Consider the following 18,727-nt stretch of genomic DNA (forward strand, 5'->3'; position numbering starts at 1 on the left):
CTCCAGAAACAGCTCCTTTTTCCAAGGCTTTGGAGGGCGCAACTCTCATAACGGATCATAAGTTGGTCCCCTTGCCGTCAGTCTAACCGTGGAAGGTTTTCGTGGTCTTCCTCTACATGTAACGCAAATGCGGTTAGTTTCATCAAAAAGTCCACAACAAAGGCAAATTTCCCTTAATACTTAAACCAGGAGTTCTCTCGTCTTCTGGATTGGGTTTTAAATTATAAGGCTACAGAGTTTAGCATTAGTTGTCGTAAACCGAAAAATTGAGTCGGCTGTTCAATTATGGTTATAAAATAGAATCAATAATATTAATAAATTGGACAAATTAAAGCAAAGTTGAAGATTTAACGATTTTGATTCTGTTGAAATTTTTAGGATATGATCTTTATGTAAAACTATTAAAAACGAGTTTTTTTTTTTTTTTTTTTTTTTGTTAAGGTTTGTGGGACATCAAGGTATATTTATCTGTAGTACTACAACTGCAATATGCAAAAGGAAGAGCAAAAAGTTATTAACATGGTTACCTCTAAACAAACCTAAGAATGAAAAAAAAAATTTTTTAAAGAAAAAAAGTACCGGAGGGTAAAAAGTTCATTTTTTTTTATTAATTGTTACAGATAACTGTGAATCTAATAAACTAATCTATTTTTGTCAACTGATTATCAAATCTAATAAATTTTAAATTATAATTTATGTTTAATTTGTTTAAATTTATTTAAATTAATTGTTATTTATTAGTTAATTATTTTTTAATTAAATTATAATTATGTAAATAAATATGTTAAATTATAATAATTAATTAGTGTTAAGTTAAATTATAATTATGTAACTAAAAAATACAGAATACAAGAAACAGAAATCATTTCAAAGCAACCGGATGGAGAGGACCCTTGATCAGCGTAATATCTTGTTTTCAGGATATAACCTTTTTTGATTTCGTTTTAGGAATAAAATCTTGGCAAGTGTAAGAAGAAAAAAAGAAGGTAAAAGTGTGCATATGATACAAACTTTTAAAAAAGAGATTTTCAGATTTAGTTTCTTTTTTTATTTCAACCAAATTATCAACAATTGTATTAATAAAGCACACATTCCAGGAAAGTGGGTTTATAATCTTTCATCCCCCCAGAATTGACTTCTGCAACAGACGACTACAAACGAATACATTGGTCACTTCCGTAACAACCTTTCCTCATTTGGCGATTATCATCGCTCATCCTGAAGTGACAAAGACTGCCAATCTAGTCTATGACTTGGTCGATGGTATGGTATAGATCCTCATCACGCCCATAAAAAGGGGGGAATCAGAAGGATTCGGTGAAACGACCCTTACACGAATTAAATAAAATATTAATTATCATTTAACAAGTTAGTTTTACGAACGAAGTATGTCCCATCACATAATCCAGTGCTGCGGCCGAAGATTTTCTTAACCGTAAAAACTTCATTGAGAACGTTTTTCGGAAGGGGGAATATACTAATAGTAGTAGTTCGTTCACAAAGAGTTGGCACTTGACTCCGCCTTCATCCCGTGGTATCCGACAATGTTATTTCGCTATTTTTGGTTGAAGGATGTAGACAATCTTGAGCAAGGTTGCTGTTTGGCTATCGTAAGACAAAAATATTTATTTCGCAATCTTCATGTATTTTTTAACATTAAATATTTCATAAATTTGATGATTTTTTGAGTGAATAGTTTGTCCTTTTTGAGACATTTTGCTGCAATACACTTAATTAGCTAGATTAACAAAAGGTATAATAGCAGATGATAAAGCGAAGTAAGTGACTTAAAAATAAATCACTGTTTGCGTTTGGCGCGCGTTAAGGGTTGTCTCAATTTCAAGAGCGGAGACGTTTCTCCTCTTACTTCCACACTGAAGTGAAATCTTCGTCCGAGGAGGTGGAGCCAAGTGCCAACCCCTGATGAACAACGAACTATACCTATATTTTCTAATTCAGGGTGAATTAGATTAATCTAGTTAGTCCACGCCACAATTCACGTGTGAAATTAACTCGTATTTCTTTTTTTTAAATTTTGTATCAGACATTGTTTCTAGCAATAATGAATTTTACTTACCCTTGTTCATAAATGACAGCAAAGGTTGTTATTTTGAGTTCTGCGTAGCATAGTCGCGCCTGTTTTTGTACTGATAAGAAACCCATTTAATTCGATCCAATAAGAAATGAATAATCATTAAAATTATAGTTTCGTTTTTTACATTTCTTTTGGTGAACACATGAATTCGAATTTCAAAATGTTGTTTCCTCAAAACTTAAAAAAAAAAAAAAAAAAAAAAAAAAAAAAAAAAAAAAAACTATGTTTTTTTCCCGTTAGGGAGTTTATTATTTAAATTAGTTCTTTTTATTAAATATGTTTATTAAACTAATATATTAACAAAAACGTTAACGATAAATATGTAAAACAGCATAAGTGAAACATGTGCTTTAACTTGAGAAAAAATACTCATAATAGTGTAATCAGCCTTTTAATTTTCCTCGAAACATATTGATTTTTCTTTCTTAATTACAAAATTAAAAGTCTAATTAAATTAATATATTTCAAATATTATTAGTTCAGTTAATAACAAGCCACAAATTTGTGTTAGAAAAATTGCGTCATAAATTTCTGGGAAAAGGTAGTTAAATTTAATGCGACATGATTTTTTTTTTTTACCCCTTCAAGGTATATTCAATACATTAACAGGGAAAATAAAATTATGCTGTTTAGAAAGCTGTAAAAACACACTTGATAGCTTTTTCTTTCTTTTTTTTTACGTTTTTAAAATAATGAATTAAAATAATTCGATGTGCGTATGGCTGAAGACATGAAGTAAATAACGGCCATAAAACGGCGGCAGCTTCTTTTTATTGATGCTCATTTTAAAGTTCTGTTTTAATGCGCTTCGGAGGAATTTTCCGGTCTAATGTGTTTCCAATAACATCGGAGTTTATTTTCCGCAAAAGTCGATAGATGTCAGCACCTTTGAATGTTTTACGTGTTTTTTTTTTGTTTTTATGACTTCGTGATAATTTAAGTCGTCTATTCTTTGTTCTGCAAGAATACTTTGATTGATTCGATTTACTTATAATAAATTGGACAACAAATAATGCGTTTCATTCGTCAAAATACTGCTGTAATTTATATGATTTGATTATTACATAAAATATTATTATTAAACAATAATGCAATTATGTTTTCCATCTTTTTTCGTATACTTTTACGACTGTTAATGAAACATGAAAACTGATGTTGCCTATTCTTTGTTCTATAAAAATACGTACAATTAAGGTTTTTCATTTTTCAGAATACTACTATTATAAATCATTACATGCATAATTATCATATTAATATCATTATATATTCGGTATTGTTTTTATTTATTTATTTATTAATTTATTTTTTGACTGTTAATAAAAGTGAAAATTGAAGTCCAATATGGTTTTTGTTCCTAAAAGAAAAGTTAGATTAATTTTATAGACTTGGACAAAGAACGCAAAATATTAGTCATTTTATGCTTTAAAATACTAATTTAGTTGACGTTATCTGTAAATAGATTATTAATAGATTTAATATTTTTAAAATAATCTAGTTATATATTATGTATTTTTGGCTTTCGTGTCTGTTAATGAAACGCTGAAACTCAAGCCGTCTATTCTTTGTTTTTATTGAATCCGTATACTTTAAAAAATTCAAAACAAAGAAGAATTTCTTTTTTTTTTCTCACAATATTTCGGTTACGGACAGTGTCAGAATTTATGTAATAATTATTTATATAATAATTATTTATATGATAATTATTTTTAATTATATACACATTGATTTTGTTTTACACATTTAAAAATATAAACTATCACTGAAACGTGAAAATTGAGCTTATTTATTCCTGAGTTTGCAAAAAATATTTAGATTGCTTTCAGCTCTCGTAATTTTGTAAAGCTGTAATACTTGTCTTTTGATTTTGAGCCTTATTTTTAAGCTTTTTTTTAGCTTTATTTTTTGATTGAGAAAGCTATATTTTTAACAGATTTTTTCTTTTAAAGTTCTTTGAGTAATTTAAATTATTTTTATTACAGAAAATATGGTTAAATATGATCAAAAATTAAGGTTTTAAATTTTTTCATATTAAAAAAATAATTTACTGTATACAATCAATATTTTGAATAAATCATAGTTGAAATTAATAGAATTATTATTATTGCATTTAGTGCCTTTAAACTTTAAAATGTTTATTTTTTTCATTGTTTAAATCTTAACCGTTATAATAGCTCACACAATATCATTTCTTATTTGTAATTCAAAATTTGGTATTATACATCTTCACTTAAAGAAAATATAAATAAAATTTCTGTATGTAACATTTTTAAAGATTCTAAATAAAATATTATTCCATTAAGAAGCACTGTCCCCAAAAATGTTAACTCATTCAATTCATTCTTGAAATTTATCTAGGAAAAATGATACATTCGTATTAACCATAATATATTAACAACATTTATGCTCTTATAAGTGATTAAGTTGAAAGCGATATTTTAAAACTAAAGTGGTAGCCAATACAAGAAAATATCACATTTGTCTAATCATAAAATCCTTACAAATTTTTCATAATGATATTTTTTACATCACTGCAAAATACTTCGTTTTTGCAACAGTAGTTATGTCTTGTTTAAGTAAGAATATTAATTATTATGGTGACTTGAGGGTTGCTGAATCTTATATTATATTTATTAAAAACAATAAATTTGGGATTAAGTAAAAACATTTTTTTCCTTAAGCAGAAAAATTGCATTTGTGTAGCTACATTATTTTTATGGAAATACGTACATTATTTTTTTAAGCGGAAACATTGTTTTTATATCTCAATGTTGTTTTTATGCAAATATATTAAGATATATTATCTTTTTGCAAATATATGGCTCTTAAGTGCTGGAGTGGAAAAATATTATTTTTTTTTATACAGATACCTTGTTTCAGTAACCGAATGTTGCTTTTATGCAAATATAGTCGGACTTCTATTTAACGAACTTCCATTTTGTGAATTTTTACATTTTGCGGCTTTTTTCGAGGAACAATGAACATTTTGAATATTTCTTCGTAAAATAACATTTATAGATTTATAACCAAATAACGAAGTGAATTTTCTATCTAACGCATTTTTCTCTGAGATCCACTGTACCTATTTCCCAAAATATTTCAGAACATTTCAAACTTGTCAACGTATTTTATTGCAGAATTGACTTACTTTTAAAGAAAGCAGTAAAATCCTTTTCCAAAAGTTTGTTTGCATTTCAAACGAAAAACTCTGACAAAATTAACGGATTTTGTCAGTAACAATTAAACTTAAGCATGTCGTAATGGATGTTTAAAATTATTTTTATAATAAATGCAGCTATGTATACATAAATTTAGCTTTTTTAGTTGAAAATGCATGTAGCATGAAAGTGCAACACTGGATTATGTTTTGCTCTATTCTTGCTTTCAATACATATTTCTTTTATGGTTAATACTCATAAAATAAATAGTAGATACTACTTTACAAGATAAAGGTGTATTAATTGCTATTTTAATTATGTCTAAGTCTTAAAAATTTAAAACCTGTTTTGTGTTGTTTAAGTATTTCGAAAGGGGATTTTCTATTTAGCGAATTTTCCATATAACGAACTTATCGGGATTAAGCGACTTCGTTAAATAGAGGTCCGACTGTATATGAAAATATATTATTTTTATGCAGATGTACAGCCCTTAAATACTGGAAATTTTTTGAAGTAATACAGTCTATAATTTTTTTTCTTTGCAGAGCCCTGTGAATTGATGTATTGTTCATTTGGTGCAGAATGCTTATTTGATGAAAAAACTCAACAGGGTTACTGTCAGTGCCAAGATTCCTGTTCCGATATTTTTGCTCCAGTTTGTGGAAGTGACGGTGTAACATATTCCAGTGAGTGCCAATTGCGGATGGCCTCATGTTCGCAACAAATTAGAATATATGTCCAACATCATGGCCAATGTGGTAAGTTTTGAATTTTGAAATTATGTCTTCCATGAAATACTAAGCTTTTTATTAAAAAAAATGTTTTGGTAAATAAGTAATTTACACAGCCCTCTTAATTTCCGATTTGCAGCAGCTGCTATAAATTTAGAGGAAGTGTCTAAGTGTGGTAAAGTAGCTATGTGTCACAAGGCCGCTTACAGTGCCATCTGTAGGTGTAGAATGTACGTAATGTGGAAAAAAATTGAATTATAAAGTTTTTGAGCATGATTGATTCCGTACGACTGAACATCTTGTAAATATAAACACTGAGAAGGAAGTTTTTTTTTAACTTGTAGAAATTAATAATAGCATTTTTATTTCTCGTATTACTATTTTTTAAACATTATTTTAAAATAATTCACTGTTAGATTTTTGCCATTTCCAAGATTTAAAAAAGGAAGAAAAAACGTTTTGGGTTTTAGAGGAAATATTGAATCCTGTATGAAAAAAAAGAAATGTACCAATAAGTAAATTTAAAAGAATACAAAGAATTACAACTCTAAATTTTTTTCTAATTTAGCAATAGTACTAATTTAGCAACAGTGATAATTACACTGGGTAGTAATTCTTGTTGCATATTTTGGATGTTGCAGGTTTGATTATCTAGATGTATCTCTTCCAGCATAGAATTATCTGGAGTTATTTCAGTAGTTTGATTATCTGAAGTTGATAGTTTCCGTATCCAGAAAGCATATACAAATCTACTATCAATATCACTTCAAACGTAATTGAAATTAATTTCACACTTTAACGAAAATCATTCATCACATTATGCTTACAAAAAAACAACAACAAATTTTTGATATATCTGAACGATACGAAACGGAATTCAAGAAACTCACTGAAGACAAAACACTTCTGGAAACTCTCCTAATAACAAGTCATATAAAAAAAAATTAAATCAATTCTTACTTAGGTCAACAAGAAAATTTTATTTTAGTTTCTTTTTATTAAATAATTACATTTATTTTTCTCCCATATTAAAACAAAAATTAATTAATTAAATTTATTTAATGAATTAATATTTGAAAAACTGTATTAACATCAAGTGTCATCCACTACAAGTTTTAAAAAAATGTATTTGAACTTGAGTGGATGAATAAAAAGTATTTTATGAACGATTGAAAATTTGAACAAGATATATAGGGAGAGGGTGAACTAATAGTAGGAATTGAATAACAGGATCTCTGACAAGCATATATAACTTCCCAGATTTCCCCCCTCATCTATTTTTCGCATTCGCAATTTATTTCCTTGTATGTTCGATTGTCATTCATTCCTCTTCTATTCCTATTTTCATTCCAAAATAAATATAAATGAAATAATGAGCCAAAAGTTTCAAGTTTAAGATGAAATATTCAAACTAGTTAGAAAAAATGTTTTTTAGCAAATGTAAACAAATCTAAATTTTGAACACAAAGAACTGAAATCTATATTTAGGGTGCAAAATTGTTTTAGTCTTAATTTTGGTAACAATGCGTTTGTCCGGGGTAATACTAAGTTAATATTTTGGTAATAATGTTAAAGAGCCCGCGTAATTGATAATCGCAAATGCAAATCTCCTTAAAAAAAATCAAGGCAGGTGATTCTTTTTTTGCAGTTTAATTAAAATTATCTATCGTATTATAATTTTTATGGGTGAACTGCACCAAATACAATCTCTAAACTTCCTAAAACTTTCGTTGGTGGAAAACTCTTCTCGATCAAACAAGCTTCTGGAACGTAAACAAATTTCAAAATTACCTCTCAACTGATATTCCTCTTCTTGTGTGTGCAATTTATTTCTTGTAATATTCGATTCTCCTTCCCGTCAATTTTACCTTTATAATTATTCGAATAAATGAATAAACAATAATTCTGAAGTTTTATATGAAATATTAAATCCTTAAAAAGAAAAAAAATGTGTTTTCAAGTTTTGTAATTAAACAAATCTTAATTGAGTAAGTTTAGAATATAGCGAAATGAAATTCTAAAGTTCTCTGGTTAAAAAAAATATTCTACTTCGAAGTTTGGGTAGCAATTCATTCTTCTTTGACGAGACTAAATGCTCCTCATTCAAACAAGATTCTGGAACAACTTTTAAATAACCCCCTCAACTATTTTTTTTCCTTCCTGCGTTTGCAATTCATTTCTTATAATAATCGATTCCCCTCCGTTTTAATCTACATTTTATTTTCATAATAAACCATTTAAATAAATAAACACTAGTTCTGAAGTTTTATGCGAACTATTACATCTTTCAAGAGGGGAAAAAAAATATGTCTCCCAAGTTTTTGAACTGAACAAATCTAAATTAAGCTTATGTAGAACTCAAAAGTTTACTGGTAAAAAAATATCCTACTTCCAGTTTCGGTAACAATCTATTTTTTCTTTGACAATACTAAATGCATATTTTGGTAACAATGCTGAAGATTCCACGCTAATTTGATCTTCTATAGTTAATAGTTTCGTTCTTACAAACGCATATGCAAATCTCCTTAAATAATCACAGCTGAGGCAGTTTTCAATTTAAGTAAAACCATCCATCGTATTATGCTTTCAAAAGGCATAATTTTGATGGATGAACCACGCCAAATACAATCCCCAAAACTCACCAAAGATATCGTTGCATGAAATCTCTCCCATCCCAAACAGCTCCTGGAACTTTCCAGATTACCCCCACAACTAATCTTCTACTTCCCACGTTAACCCTTAAAATTCTTTTTTATTTTTTCCTTCATTTTGTTCCTTTACCACCCTCTTTTCCTCCCAACTTTGTGAACAAGGCAGGGAAGTGGAGTTAACAAGGGCAATTTTCGCCTTTTCCAGTTCTGTTCAATGCAAGAAAGGCCATCTATCTTCTCCGCCCATCTATTGACGAGCCATCCATTTCTTTAACAGAGACCTGATTGTGTCTTTGTGGATCAATTGGACACTATTCTGGTGACTTCTTCTTTTTTATTGTCGGACTCTTTACTCGATTGAAAGTCCTGAATCCAATTGCATTTCCCAGAAATGGGCAACAAAACAAAAGAATTTGACTCAGTCTTTTTGCATATCCCATTTTAGTAAAGTATACATTTGCATTCAAATGAATGGATTTCCTTCCTTGCTGCATATTCAGTGCTCAATGTGAGAAGTGGTAGGTGCTTTCTTACCACAATTCCTTTTTATTACTTTACTATAAAGTTTACTATTTTCCTTATTACTTAAGTATGAAGTTTATCATTCTTTCCTTATTACTTAACTGTGAAGTTTATTATTCTTTTTTTAAGCGCTTTCTTATCAGGTTTACAATTCCTTCTTATTACTTTGCTATGAAGTTTACTATTTTCCTTATTACTTAACTGTGAAGTTTATCATTCTTTCCTTATTACTTGAATATGAAGTTTATTATTCTTTTTTAATACTTAACTATTATAGAATTGAACTTTTTATTTACTTCACTATTAAGTTTACTACTTATTCTTAACACAATTTTAGCATTTGCTCTAACTACAACTTGTGTTTATTTTCATTTTTTTAAATATAATCTATCCCTTAAAATTTACCTATTATAAATCTATTGCTTTTATGTTCAAACACTGAATGAAAGATTTTACTACAATCAATCTCATTGCATACAAATTACCTTTATAGTTATTGCATGATTGAAAATTAAAATTTTATAGTTTAAAGTTTCATTTAATATACCGTCGTTTTTAAAATACGCTGTGTTTAACAGAATCTGCATTATTAAATGCTGTTCAATATTCAATTTATCATAAAGTCAACTATCAACAAATAACACCATGCGAAAGTAAAAATTTACTTTATCATTAAGTACCCGAACAGTCAATCCAAATTCCTTTTAGATTTTTTTTTTTAAAAAAAAAAACTTTTCGGCTGAAGGAACTCACTTGGCGAATGATATCGGGGTACGTTTTTAACACCTTTAGAAAAACGAAGAAAATAGGGGAAAAATTAAGAAATTTTGTATTTATTTTTCATGAAAATTTTTCTTCAAAATAATTTTCATATCATTAACTTACAACGTAGTAGCATTTAATTGATTGCAGATTCTTGCGTTAATATCACAAAAAAATTCACCTTGTAAATCAAACAAAGTTTTTCTGAAATATCTTCGAATTCTGAAAAAAATAACTCAATCAAATTAAGAATAATATTATCAACATCTAATGAATGCAAACATCCATGTAAATTAAAAATTTCTTTCTTCAACAAACTGAGGACATATGTTCTCACCATGTAACTCTACAGTTTCTATTCAAGTCGTAGAAAATCCTTCTTTTTAAGTCAAAATGAAAAGACCAAATTTTAATCAAATGACAGTCGGTAGCCTTCTTCAGTCTCTCTCTGTCTCTTTTTATATGTATACAAGGTTCTCATTGACTCTTCAAGTAGCCTCCTAACCAGGACAAGTAGCACTCTTGGCAATTGATGATGAATTACGCAGGTGTTTCTGTTTGAAGTAGTTCTCAAAATGAAACATAGATGGCAGCACAAGGTCACGAGATTAGTAAATGTTTATTTTTATGTTTTATATATTATGTAGTTTAATTCTCTATGTGTTTTGTCTCAATAAAGTTGTGTTGTTAAAACCGGTATGGTAATTTCAAAGTGGTTGTTTCCCCTAGAAGGAATCCGTCACTGCCGGTCTTTTAGATAAAAAGAAAAATGGAGAAAATAAAAAATTTTATAACATTTTTAATTCAATTTTTCCGCAAAAACATTGCCTTATTACCAATCACAGAAACTTGAAGACTAAGTAGCCATTCATTGCAACTTTTTGTGTTATTGTCACAAAATAATTCTCTTCACAAATCATTTTTTTTTCTGAAGAAGTTTCTGACTTGTAAAAAGAACCAAAATAATTTAGGATTAGGGATCGCTTCTAATGAAGATTACCCTTCCATGCAAATGAATAACCCTTTGTTTTCTCTACAAACTAAAACCAAACTATGAAAATCTAAATTTTCTATTTTCATCTTTTAAAACCCTACTTTCTAAGCCATGAAAAAACAAAAGCTTTATCAAATGACAGTCATAGCTTCCAACATTCTCTTTCTCACTTTATATCTGGTATCTATTTTTTTCGTTGACTCTAATGTAGCCTAACCTGAACAAGTAGAACTCTTAGCAAATGACGATGGATTACGCCAGATTCGCAGTTTCTTAGAAAAAGGGAAAAATAAAGTATATAATCTAAAATGCTGATTTTTTTTATCTCCATTTTCCTGCAAAGAAATTGTATTGTTGCCATCAACATAAACCTAAAAACTAAGAAGTCATTTATAGCAAATTTTGTGTTATTGTCACAAAATAATTCCCTTCACAAATCATACATTTTTTTTCTGAAATAGCTTGTAACTTATAAAAAAAAATAGGATTATAATTCACCTCTAATGAATATAAACATCCATGCAACTGAATAACCTTTTCTTTTTCCAACAATAAACTGAGGCCGAACTAGGTAACTCTAAACTTTCTATTTTCATCGCTGAAAACCCTTCTTTCTAAGCCCAAAATAAAAATACCAAATCTTAATCAAATGACAGTCGATAGCTTCCATCAGTCTCTCGCTTTTTATGTTTGGTATCCAAGGTTCTCATTGACTCTTAAAGTAGCCTAACCAGGACAAGTAGCACCCTTGGCAAATGATGATGGATTACGCCGGTAACATCGCTACCCTTTAGAAAGAGGGAAAAATAGGGAAAAATAAAAGAACGTAAGCGTATGCAGTTTTTCTTTCGCCGCGTCTTCTTTTCCCTGCATAGGGAAAATGCGACAGCATATTAAACAATACAAGCAGAACCAAATATATTGACAAATCTCTCAACCTAATGGACGTTTCGTGTATGACGCGGTGGTCGCTTGGAACTTATAGCTCTCTATACTCGCAGTGAGTTTCTTTGATCGGAATTTATGTTAGCCTTTTTGTGTAAGAATAAATCGTTTTGGGATCTATGTAATCCCCATGATAAGTCCGAAGCACTTACTCTTTCTCGATGTTTGGAGAGAAAGAGTAAAAGGTGAGAGGATACAAAAAAGACTTCGAACAATTTGGAATCTGTATCGCTACCATTTTTTTTCTCAAATGGAGACTTTTAACTCATCTATTATATTTGAAATTAGAAATTTTAAGGAAAAGAAAGAATTAAAGCTATCAAGATCAAATACGAAAATAAATTAAAATACGTAATATCGATTTGGGTAAACTAATTTTTAAATAATGTAATACTTTACTTTTAATTAAAAATAAAATTATAATAATTATTCTTCAATAAAGAAAATCATAATGTTTCCCATACCTTACTCTTTCTCGATGTTTGGAAAGAAAGAGTAAAAAGGTGAGAGAGTACAAAAATGACTTCGAACAATTAATTAATTTTCGATCAATTAATTCGAACAATTAATTGTAAGGAACAATTAATTTGGAATCTGTATCACTACCATTATTTTTCTCTAATAAGGACTTTTAAGTCATCTATTATATTTTAAATTAGAAAAGAAAGAAAGAATTACAGCTATCACGATCAAGTACGAAAATAAATTATAATGCGTAATATCAATTTGGGTAAACTAATTTTTAAATAATGTAATACTTTACCCTCGATTAAAATTAAAATTATAATTAATGATTTTTAATAAAAAATATTTAAAATATTTCCCATACCTAACCTTAAGGTTTAGTAGGAAATGCTTTTCACGAAGTCCAGAAGTATACATAAATAGAAATGAAGAGAATTTGCAGACTTGTCCGATTATCTCTAGAACTAGTGGGCAGCTTTTAATGAAATTTGATGTGTTCATATATTGATACAATGCAAAACAAATAACCATTCAACAATTGTAATACACAAGCATGATCTTGCATAACACTTGTTGGAGTCGGATGGTATGAAGCGGCGGTTGCAGAATAATAATAATAATAAAAAAAAAAAATGGGTTAATAGGGGATATGGTCCCCTCTAACAGGCCTTGCAGCGTGATTTCATACTTGAAATAAGGCAGTTTATCATTTCCTGTGGTGATTGGCCTGAATTGTCCTGTGGCACTTTCATACCTTACTCCAACGAGTGTTATGCAAGATCATGCTTGTGTATTACAATTGTTGAATGGTTATTTGTATTGTATCAATGTATGTACACATCAAATTTCATTAAAATCGATCCAGTAGTTCTAGAGATAATTGACCAAGTCTGCAAATTCTCTTTATTTCTTACACCAGTGTACTTGATTCTTATTCCTATCTACCTAATTTAAAAAGGTGAAAGAAACCTGCTCATTGTTGAAGATCTCAAATATCTTTCAGTTTTCAAATTCTTTTAATTTATTACACCAGTGTATTTATTATATTTTAAATAAGTAATTAAATTAGTAATTAGTAAAGAAAAAGAACTGTATGCAATCTTCAAGATAAAGAAGTCTTATGACGAGTGATACGCATAAGACACAGGTAACCTTATTCTGGAAGTTATACAATCTCAATCTAAAAACAAAATTTGATCAATATTTTCCAGTTAAAATTGAAAAGAATTTCTTATACCCGATCTTAAGTTTTGGTATAAATATGAATAAATAGTTGTACATAAAAGGAGTCTTAGCCTGAAGGACAGACACATCAATAAATTCAGGTAATTTTAAACGGCCACTCACTTCTGCTAGATGGTAAAGAGAGATAATAGTTGTTTCTCGTTAATTAATTAGATTTATGATTTCTATAAGTATGCATTAGGTGTGAAATAAAATGGAAAAAATATTAGAAATTAAAAAAAAAAACATCGGAATAATGGAATAATTTAAAATAAAAAAATTTAGTAAAAGTAGAGCACTCACGCAACGGCCCGTTATATTTTTTGAATTTAATTTTATTTTATTTTGTAACCGTCGTCGAACTGCTGACCCAATTTCGGGTTCACGACTACTAATGTTCAACTCCGTAGCCTTGTAATTTTTGAACCAATCCAAAAGACTAGGAAACTCCTATATCAGTATCCCCAGAGGTAAGATTTGTTATGGAGACATAGAGGACTTTGTGACTCCACAGATTTAACGTGCATTTACACTGGGAGTCTTCAGCCGGCGGGGATCGAACCCACGACCTCTTGGTCATGGGCCCAGTGCCCTACCAACCAGGCTATCCCGGCCAACAGCCCGTTATAAGCCAAAGGTATCATCGAGGTTAAGGCTTAAAAATTCTGTAAATAGTTTGATTGGGGCAATGTGGACCACATCACACAAAAGCCGCTTTTACTTCCCAGAATGAAATTAGAAGCAAAATAATTTTTCTTTTAGTATTTTTCGTTATTGTCTTAGCAGACAAATACTATTATACTAAAAGCTACTAAGCATATCTAGACTACAGCAAAGCGAAATAAAAGTTAGATACAAAACAAAAGGAGTGAATAGAATTTTGGAATTAAAGTGAAGATAATCATTGTTTAAGCATAGCTAACACATCGGTGAAATGTCTGTAATTTAGTTTCCATTTATTCTCTAAATGATGAAACATTAAACGAGGTGTTATTTTCGATATTGTGTTTTTCAACTGAACCAATCTATTCAATGATTCATTAATTTGGTTTTAATATAAAACTAAGAAGATTATTTATTTAAAGTTGCTTATCATAAGCATCATAACGGATTTTTCTCAATTAGTTATCATATAAAATAAGTAACTGCCTTCTTTTTTTTATTCAATTCCTACTATTAGTTCACACTCTCCCTATATATTTTGTTCAAATTTTCAATCGTTTAATAAAATACTTTTTATTCATCCACTCAACTTCAAGTACCGTAAACCGGGGCGAGTCTACCCATCCAGGGACGAGTCTACCCATTTTAGTTTTATTTAATTTTCACTATTTTAAATTGCAAATAAAAAAAAAATTTCCGACGGAGGACTTAGTTCAGACTCTAAGGAAGATGGCGCTGTAGTAGTTTGATCCGTTTTTATTTATTTGGTGTCTTTTTAACCGACCTGTTCAAACGTCTTTTGAGAGATTTGTATTGAAAATCAGCAAACTTTTAGTTGGTGCTCCGTAAGTATATTATTATTATTACTATTTTCACTTTGGTTAAGTGATAAACTTATCTAAGACTAAGATTACATTATTTTTATATGAAAAAAAAACAAAAAGAATGTAAGTTTTACTGTTGTAAACAAAAAGCCAGAATTCGCGGGGCGAGTCTACCCATTCGTATTTAGTTTTAATAAGGCATAATAATATAATTTAGAACTTTGTTTATACTAAAATTAAGTCATTTTAAATGAATTTGAGTATATTATTTTAATTCTGCATTGATAAATTTATCATTAATAAGAAAATTTATAGGTTAAATATAAATGTAAATACAAAATATGTTTATTTTACCTATTTTTTTCAATTTTTATATTACAAAATTAACTTTTTTTATCTAATATTATATTTCAACGAGAAAACATTGTAAGAAAAATCACACCTCCCAAAAGAATGGGAAAAGGATTTTTCGTGATTCCCAATATTTGAATTTCGATTTTGTTAATAATCTTTAATTATTATTATTTATTAATTATTTAATTGTAAATTTATATTAATTTTAATTTATTTTTATCAACAATAATCAGAAAAAAATGTTATTTTGGAATGTTAATGATTATAAAAACAAAACTGTGATAATCAATCAAATACTCAATTTGTGTTATTTTATGAATAAAAAAATGGAATATATAATAAAGTTATGAATTTTACTTCATAAAGTTCCTATATAGTAACTAAAATAACAATTTAATAATAAAATTTGATTATTTACAATGTTAACATTCATTTTAGTAGAATGGGTAGACTCGCCCCATACGAGAGATTTGTCAGCAGTTCTATAAAAATATACAGTAACAGCGTAACTGTTAATATTTTCTAAAATCGATTTCACAGCCTTAAAGAGGGATAAATAGCGATTCCGAAACACCTATTAAAAGGTGTCTTGGGATATTCATCCACTTTTAGATGCACGTGGATAATTTTTAAAAAAAAAATTTTCCGCACATGCGCTGTATAAAGCAACTACTTCAATTACTCTTATCTGGCGCAGTTTTTATTATGATTTTTTTAATTTTAAAGCAATAATTTCGTTATTAGTTTAAAATTGATTCAAATGCGTTGTTTAATTTTTTCTAAATATTTAAGCCATAGCAAAAGTGGCACTAGACCTAGTATATATTTCGGACATTTATCAAAGGTCTAGTCATACTAGGTCTGGTTAGGTGCAATTGCCCGGTATATCCTACACTGATGTTTTTTTAAGGTCAAGTGCCACTGCCCGGTATACATTTGCCCGGTATACCCTACACTGATGCTTTTTTATGGTTCAGTGCCACTGCCCGGTATACATTTGCTCGGTATATCCTACACTGATGTTTTTTTAAGGTCAAGTGCCACTGCCCGGTATACATTTGCCCGGTATACCCTACACTGATGTTTTTTTAAGGTCAAGTGCCATTGCCCGATACTCCAAACACTGATGTTTGTTCTAATCTATCGTCAGTAATTATTAAAATATCGAATAAATGTAATTATATTCACGAATAAATTAATTTCAAATCGGATGTAATAAATATTTCGGATATTCACCAAAGCGACTAATTTGATTGTCAACATTCACCGGTGAAAGTCAACAACCACCGATTTCGATCATTCACAGTAACATGCACATCATTTACATAATAACCTCATCAGGACAATTATTTCATACTTTGCCTAAATAGCATCCGGCATTTCAAAAAATAAAAATAATTGGTTTTGTTGGCGATGATCTCGTTAGGCGATAAAGAATCATGCATAGAACAGGTAAGGAAGATATTAACATCGAAGGAAAAGTGGATGAATAGCCCAAGGAACCCTATTAAAAGCCTTTTTTCTTTAATATTTACAAAAGTTTGACCACTTGAAAGTTGACAAACTGAAAAAATGGGTAGACTCGCCCCAGTTTACGGTACATATTTTTAAACTTGTTGTGGATGATACTTGATGTTAATACAGTCTTTACAAATATTGATTTACTAATGAAATTTAATTCATTAATATTAGTTTTATATGGCAGAAAAACTTTTTAATTATTTAATAAAAAGTTACTTAAAATAAAATTTGTCTTATTGACCTAAGTAGGAATTAACGTAAATTTTTTTATTATTTATATTACTTGTTTAATAGTTATTTTAAACTGAATTTATTGAGCTTGATCATGACTTGGTGACCCGTGGGTAACGTAATAGTTTCTTTGTCAAAAGAAAAGAAAACTTAAGAAATATTCGTAAAAATCTTTTGCTAATATGTACAGTCCGCAAAAAAAAAAAGATATCACCCTGAATAACTTTCGTTCTAATGATCCGATTTTCACGAACTAAGTGTCAATCTTAATGGTTCCTGGGGGTAACCTCAAATATGCTAATTAATTAGTGCTAACTATTAATTAAGTTACGAAATCAGACACAAAAACGTACTTTCTCTGAATAAACATATATTTTTTTTTACATATTTGGAATCTAGACACATGAATTAGGGGGGGTAGACAAAATTTTAAAACAATTGGGTCGTAAATTGGGTTGCAATAAAGGTTTATATATTTGGCGATAGTCCAGAAAACCGCCAAAAAAAGTCGCCTGCGCAAATAAATATTTTAAGATAACCCATTGACTAATTCAAAAGAGGAGTGCTTAATTTTACTAGGTTGCTACGCAACCAAACTCTGATAGTAAAAAAATTGAAATAATGTTCAGTGATTGCTCGGAGGGGCTTAATTTATTGTTAATAGAAAATATCTCGAAGTTTCCAGGCCATAAACAATTTTTTTAGGGGATTTCTGTCCAAAAAGCAAAAAAAATATTATTTTAATCTCCTTTGAAAAGTAAATTTGAATCGATTTATAAATTATTTATGATAGTTTTTAGAATTTAAATACATTAACTTTTTATCTGATATTATTTAGATTACACTGTTTTTACTATATTTATTCGAGGATTTTATACTAAAATAAAATGAGCATAACTTATTATAGCTATATACAAAATTTTAGGGATAATGATTTTTACAGCTTTAATCGAGTCTTCTAGGCATGAAAGTTTGAAGGAAAAAAAAGTGCATGAAAAATAAAATGTAGATTGTATAGTAATTCTAATGCACATTCACAAGGTTTTCTGTAATTTACGATTTCTTTTTTCTATAACTCAATGAATTGCTGAATGTTTAGTGGCATTTTAAAAACATTGAAATATGTTATGTTTAAGAATAAGATATAGAAATAATATGTTGCATATTGTATGATTCATTGTTTAAAAAATTGCTTCATTTTGCTAGATATTTACGTTACATGGTTTTCTTTGGATAAAGATGATTAGCAAATAGCATCCACATGTTTCGATACATTCTGAAACTTACGTTCGCAAATTCGCCATAAAATGTCGCACAGCATATTCTTCAATTACGATAAGCTACATTTACCACCAAATACTGCTACTATGATTATTTTTGTTATATATATATCAGAGATATATATATATATATATATATATATATATATATATATATATATATATATATATATATATATATATATATATATATATATATATATATATATATATATATATATATATATATATATATATATATATATATATATATATATATATATATATATAACGTCGTTGCCGAGTGGAAGGATTAAAACAGCAGGTCATA

General features: G+C 28.7%; 1 protein-coding gene across 1 annotated transcript in view; it reads left to right on the forward strand.

The window, feature by feature from the left end:
• The window catches only part of LOC122271476 (agrin), a 405,090-nt gene that overhangs the window by 278,894 nt on the left and 107,469 nt on the right, over nt 1-18,727 (forward strand). The window contains exon 3 of the mRNA XM_087168482.1: nt 5,796-6,008. Within this exon, the coding sequence (XP_087024608.1) occupies nt 5,796-6,008 (213 nt within the window). The remainder of the gene's footprint in view (nt 1-5,795; nt 6,009-18,727) is intronic.

This window comes from Parasteatoda tepidariorum, chromosome 7, assembly GCF_982258835.1.
Source record: "Parasteatoda tepidariorum strain Cologne lab strain chromosome 7, Ptep-v5.0, whole genome shotgun sequence".
NCBI classification, from domain to species: domain Eukaryota; kingdom Metazoa; phylum Arthropoda; class Arachnida; order Araneae; family Theridiidae; genus Parasteatoda; species Parasteatoda tepidariorum.